Source organism: Sinocyclocheilus anshuiensis, unplaced genomic scaffold (genome assembly GCF_001515605.1).
Source record: "Sinocyclocheilus anshuiensis isolate Anshui unplaced genomic scaffold, SAMN03320099.WGS_v1.1 scaffold78, whole genome shotgun sequence".
In the NCBI taxonomy this organism is placed as follows: domain Eukaryota; kingdom Metazoa; phylum Chordata; class Actinopteri; order Cypriniformes; family Cyprinidae; genus Sinocyclocheilus; species Sinocyclocheilus anshuiensis.
In genome coordinates, this window is record NW_015544250.1 from 1,227,780 (window position 1) to 1,234,528 (window position 6,749).

The 6,749-nt window shown below is 35.6% G+C and overlaps 1 protein-coding gene across 1 annotated transcript in view; it reads left to right on the plus strand.

Moving 5' to 3' along the window:
* LOC107697898 (elongation of very long chain fatty acids protein 4-like) overlaps nucleotides 1–5,873 on the plus strand; it is a 9,963-nt gene extending 4,090 nt beyond the window's left edge. The window contains exons 4-7 of the mRNA XM_016498758.1: nucleotides 420–500; nucleotides 1,079–1,250; nucleotides 3,175–3,302; nucleotides 4,556–5,873. Coding sequence (XP_016354244.1) covers nucleotides 420–500; nucleotides 1,079–1,250; nucleotides 3,175–3,302; nucleotides 4,556–4,822 — 648 coding nt within the window. The 3' untranslated portion in view covers nucleotides 4,823–5,873. The remainder of the gene's footprint in view (nucleotides 1–419; nucleotides 501–1,078; nucleotides 1,251–3,174; nucleotides 3,303–4,555) is intronic.
* The last annotated feature ends 876 nt before the right edge of the window (nucleotides 5,874–6,749 follow it).

Here is a 6,749-nt window from a genome sequence, read left to right on the forward strand (position 1 = left end):
CACACAAATACACATTTAAAAATATTTAAAATGTTGAAATATAACAAAAATATAATGTTCAAAATATAACAGTATAAAATAATAATAATGAACTGCAGGACTTGTCAACTTCCCATATGCAACAATCCTGCCTGATATTCATATTATGCAATACGATTTTAGCATTATCAGGTTTTTATTTATTCATGCTTGAAATGCTCACTGTGTGAAAAGATAGCAATAGCAAAATAGCATTGATTTCAGCACAACATGTGCAATATTGTACCACAGACAGGTCACAGACATTTGGCACTAGATCACTGGTTCAAGAAAAAACAAAAACATTGTGACATTTGACTATTGCTTCTTATACAGACAGTATTACACAGACAGTATATTGCACAAATGGATAATAATGAATAATGTGTTTTTGTCTCTAGCTGCTCCTGGGCTCCAGAGCGGCCGGATACAGCTACCTCTGCCAGCCCGTGAACTACTCCAATGATGTAAATGAAGTCCGGGTAAGAAACGCACTGTTTTCCCTTAAACACACCATGATCTTGTAGCACTCAGAGGGTATTTTACAGCTGTAAGGAACAGGGAGAGAGTTGAGGAGATCTCTGTGAGAGCGAGGCTTATCTTTAATCAGGAGGCCGCAATGCCGAATCCCTGAATTCGCTTTCACTGACGACGGTTAGAGTTCCCTCATGCTGTTGTCTTGGCATGCATCGTCACCCTCATTGGCAAGATTGGTTTCCCTGGTGACGTGAGGACAGAGATGAGGTCAGGAGTCTCCCCACCTGTAGGCCACACCTCCATTCTCATGGCTCCTGCTACAAATATACCTAATCGGCAAATGAATTGCAATGAATAATTATATACCTTTATCTAATGTGACTTAAGTAAGAGCTTAGGTTATACGTCTTGATCAAGGCTTCAATGGTTATGGGATTTCACAGAACACCCAGTTGTTTTTATACTTACAACCATTTGGTTACCAGTCCAGATCTGTGAAAGAAAGAAAGAAAATGATACAATGATAGAACAATGACAGACAGATAGATAGATATCGTCACTGATACTGGTGGTGTTTCTACAGATAGCGTCAGCGCTATGGTGGTACTACATCTCTAAGGGGGTGGAGTTTCTGGACACAGTGTTCTTCATCATGAGGAAGAAGTTTAATCAGGTCAGCTTTCTGCACGTCTATCACCACTGCACAATGTTTATCCTGTGGTGGATCGGCATCAAGTGGGTTCCTGGTGGACAGTGTGAGTACACACACACACACACACACGTCTGGTTTGCTATCCTTGTAAGGGGCTCTCCATAGGCGTAATGCTTTTTCTACTGTACAGACCGTATATTCTTAAAGGGGTAGTTCACATTGGCATCATTTGCAAGGTGGGTAAACAAACAGTTTCTGGTCCCCATTGACTTCCATATTATTTTTTTACTATGGAAGTCAATGGGGACTAACAACTGTTTGGTTACCAACTTTCTCCAAAATATCTTCTTTTGTGTTCAACAGAAGAAAGAAACTCATTCAGGTTTGAAACAACTCGAGGGAGAGTAAATGATGACCGAATTGTCATGTTTGGGTGAACGATCCCTTTAATTTGCAATCAAGGTGTACATCTAATGAGTTCATGCATTTCTCATTTTGCTTATATGTTGCTCTGCTAGATGTCTCTCCATTAACACCAGTGTGAGGAAATTAAATTGTAGGCCAGCAAAGTGGATCATCTGAAATGATAACGGTTGATTTGCATGAGAACCATTGTCAACAACTTCTCCACTTTATACTTGTTTTGCATTTTGAGGCATGAACAAGAAAAGAACTAAAAAACAGAAGGATGAGGAGATTTGAGGAAAGGTTAGGAGAGCTTAGGGGGATGTGGAAAGGGTCAAAGGGTTTGCAAGGGTACAGATGGTCAGAAGGGTAATAAAGCGGAAAGGGTGAACAAAGGATAAAGATCTGAAATGGGTGGAGGACTGTTTTGAGATGACTGCGTGTTGTAATCTTGTGTCTCAACAAATGTTGGTGACACTTCCAGAACATTTCATATTCAGTGCTTGATATTAAATAGTGTTCACTTAAGCAATATAGCTTGAACCGAATGGCATCTTGAAGCAATTTGCTTTATTCATGAAACTCGAGCAGAAGGGATTTCTGTGTCTTATAAAAATTTCCACATGAATGTGACTGTTTATGTAAGAAAATTAATTCCATGAAACCATCCCTTTGTCCCAAAAAATACACCATTCCTTAATAATCCTAGAACTCAATCAATATTTTGTTGGACCAATATATTTTTTGATGGCACACATCTATTGATTTAGAAGACCTAAATATATTTAAATAACTATTGTTGTCAAATTAAGACAGTTGTGATTATAATAGACTAGGCCAAAGCCTAAAGTCCTAAGGCTAAGCCTATATTAAGCCTAAACCTAAAATGAGGCCAAAATATACAGTACTGTATAATTGAACAAAGACTTTACAACATCTCTTTATGAACCATTTACCATTTGGGCGTCATGTTTTTGTGTTTTTCATGCTTTTATCCAACGCTACTTAAAGGGGTAGTTCACATTGGCATCATTTGCAAGGTGGGTAAACAAACAGTTTCTGGTCCCCATTGACTTCCATATTATTTTTTTACTATGGAAGTCAATGGGGACTAACAACTGTTTGGTTACCAACTTTCTCCAAAATATCTTCTTTTGTGTTCAACAGAAGAAAGAAACTCATTCAGGTTTGAAACAACTCGAGGGAGAGTAAAGGATGAGAATTTAAATTTTTGGGTGAACTGTCCCTTTAAATTTGTTGACAGTGCATTGAGTTCTCAATAATATATAAATTAAAGGGACAATTTGCTGTCATTTACACTCAACCTAATCTCTTTCTAAACCTGTACGAGTCTGTATGATCATTTCTGCATGAACTCTGATTTTAATAGTGCAAACAAGCGTGTTAAAAGAGGCTGATGGCAAGTTCATACAGTCAAGTGAACGCAGCACAAGCGCAGCACACTGACCAACAAAAAGCGCTGAAGCATCACAAATCAAGCACTTTTCAAATGCAAAGTGGCAAAAACATCTAAAAATATCAAACTCCTCAATTACCTACATTTGTTGGACCAATATATTTTTTGATGGTTTATCTAACTAAATCTCCTTCCCTCTTCACAGCTTTCTTTGGCGCTACGATTAACTCAGGCATTCATGTGCTGATGTACGGCTACTATGGCTTGGCAGCGTTCGGCCCAAAGATCCAGAAGTACCTGTGGTGGAAGAAATACCTCACTATTATTCAGATGGTAAATAAACACTCCACATCCCTCTTAAAATGATGCATGGAAAATAATCATCTACCAAACTGATTTGGATTTCTTATTAGTTCACTTAGCTCAAGATATACAATTCTACAGAAGCCTGTTTCCGCCATGGAATTAAAAAGTAAAGTTATGTGTGACTTTTTCTGTCACAATTATGACTCTTCGGAATTCTGACTTAGTCTCTCGCAATTCTGTTTTTTTTCCCACTATGGAATAAAAAAGATAATTGCGACTTTTTATCTCAAGATATAAACTGACTGATAAAATGAATTTAAACATATAAATTAGTTTATATGTGGCCATTAAACTGACTTTTTTTTTCATTCCATTTTTTTCCCAACAGGGGATAAAAAAAGAAAAAATGTAATTGAGACTTTTTATCTTACATCTTTTTTTCTTGAAATTGCGAGTTTATATATCACAATAAAGACTTTTCCTCTCAGAATTGCGAGTTATATCACAATTCTGAGTTTATATTTTGCGATTCTGACTTGTTTTCTCAGAATTTTGAGTTTTGATCTCGCATTTGAGTTTATATTTTGCAATTCTGAGAAAACAAGTCAGAATTGTGAGATAAAAAAAAATCTCAATTACCTTTTATCATTTTTTTTAAATCTCATGGCGGAAACAAGCTTTCATACAAAAATAAGTAAATATAGTTAAATAAGGTAAATAAGCTGAGTGGGGATTTAAAAATGCAGTGTAACTTTGAAATTTCCATGTAACGATTGTAGAATGTAATAATAAGCTATAATTACTATAATAAGCATTATTTTAATAAATTAATCATTCGTTCACTTTAAAATACAATTCTTGAGTCTGTGAATGAACAATCTAGTGTATTTTTGTCAAAAGTCCACTACAGTGTAAATAGTTCATCCAGTTACAGTTGTGTCTTTATCATATTTTTTTAAAATAATTTGTATATTTTGAATAATAAGAAAAAAATAATTTTTTGAATCGATATGTTGATTTAGAGAAAATATTACAGAAACATTTAGCAAGTAACTGAATAATATTTACAATCCTATGGTTGAATGCAGTGAATCCTTGTATATAACCTATTGAGGTAAAACAACATCAATCAAACAGAACATTTCTTGGCCGTGAAATTGTCATTTTGTGACATTATCTGATCTTTATGTTCTTCTAGACTACTTGAAGCAATCAAAGAAGTCTTCACAAGTGTTGATAAGTTGCAGATTTCTGTTACATACCTGTTTGCTTATGTTTAGATCCAGTTCCACGTCACCATTGGCCATGCCGCTCATTCTCTCTACACGGGCTGCCCATTCCCGGCCTGGATGCAGTGGGCTCTGATTGGCTACGCCGTCACGTTCATCATCCTGTTCGCCAATTTCTACTACCAGACCTACCGCCGCCAGCCACGCCTCAAGTCGGCCAAATCTGCCGTTAACGGCGTCTCCAATGGCACCAATAAGGCACCGGAGGTCATGGAAAATGGCAAGAAACAAAAGAAAGGAAAAGGAAAGCATGACTGAAAAGAAACATGGAAGGAAGTGAAACACTGGGTCTCATGGGCTACAAAATTACCCATGGAATCTCAACCGCTACAGACTGTTTGGTAATTGTGAAAACAAATTTGGTCTTTTTTGTTGCTGATTGTATTTCAAACTAGGGACATTTCCAATGCAACCAGTCCTGTGTGACGTCACTTTCTCTGTCATCTCCCTTGAGTTGTTTAGGCTACTTGTGACAGTTATATATTCTAAAATGTCCCTTATGGTTTACTGAATCAGAATAGCAAGCTACTTTGAGATGTTTAGTTACCATCGGGGGGAGAATAGTCAGGGTTTTTTTTTCTTCCACAAAATCAGTTAAATATGCTTTTTCACATAAACAAGCTGATTCTTTTAATGTTTTTATTTAGTATAAGCAGCTGATGAAAGATTCTTACATAAATGGCTCAGCTTTCGTGACACTCTTGAATCCTGAAAGACTGAGCCCTTAAATAAAAAATGATATGGAGAAATGAATCCTTGGAGATGCAAGTCTGAATCACTTCTATAAAACATGAGGATAATCCCGCTTTTTTTTTTATTTATTTTTTGTAATATCTATTATTATTGTCTGTTTGAATCTTCATTTGTAGTGAAACAATGGTGTTTATGGGCTCAGGTGACCGTTATTACAAATTACTAAAGTGGCAACACAGTTCTACCAAAGAAAATCACTGTACATTTGGTGGGTTTATACTCTTGCATTAGATAATATAATTATTTCAATTTAATTTCCTGTGACAAAACAAGTTCCTGAGATTTGCGTGCAGTAATGATGGTGTCATGGCTATATACTCAGGTAGTTTCATATGTTTCTGTTCCACATGTAAAATTAGACATATACTGCATACACACTACACACACATACTTGTGTCCTTAATGTCTGTTCAGGTATGTGTACTCCTCTCTATTGCTTTGTGCATGTAGCTTTTTATGAAGTTTTTGCAAGTCATATCGCATTACTTTTTTTTTTGCTTTTTGTTCCCTTTTATGAAAAAAGTTCCTGTGATAATAGAATCCCATGACTGGGGGGAAAAAAAGAAGGGAGGCAAAACATGTTTGAAAACGGCTATATATTTTCTGTATGAATACTCAACAAAGGAAGTACACAGGCTTTACAAATGTCAATTTTCCTCTCGTATACCAGTTGATGCAGAATTTAATGAAATAAACAGGATGTCACCCCTATTTTCTGTCTTCCCTCACTCTCTTTCATGCGTGTTTGCTAATTACTTACAAATGACTCTGTCTCTTTTGTTTTGTTTTGCTAATTCAAGCATTGCTATTATTATGGAATCCTGTTTCTGCCACAGAATAAAACAATTAAAAAAAAAAATTAATGCAACTTTTTATCTCACAATGCGGACTTCGTTTCTTGCAATTCTAAGAAAGAGTCAGAAATGCGAGATGTAAACAGAAATGTGAGGTATAAACTCATTATGACAAACTCAGAATTCTGACTTTTTCACAAAAATTATAAACTAGAGTTCTGAATGTTTTTTCACAAAAAAACATCTCAAAATTCTGACTTTACATCACACAATTGTTTTTTTGTTTGTTTTTTTTTATTTATATATATATATATATATATATATATATATAACGATAACGGTAATGTTTTAATAATCACTCTAATTCTATAATGATAATGACACAGAGGAACAATATCATTGCAATCACTTTCAGAATGAAGGTTTTTTCCAGCTGATGAACGATAAAAACAGTGACAGCCAATCAGAATCGATCCGATATTAACGAGCTGGAGTATTTTGATGCAACACAATTGCAGCGCATGCTCATAATAAACAAATGTTATTGTGCGTTGGTGTGGATGCTAATATAGTTATCTTTGTGTGTGTGTGTGTGTGTGTGTGTGTGTGTGAGGTTGGTCTTAGACCAAAAAAAGTTT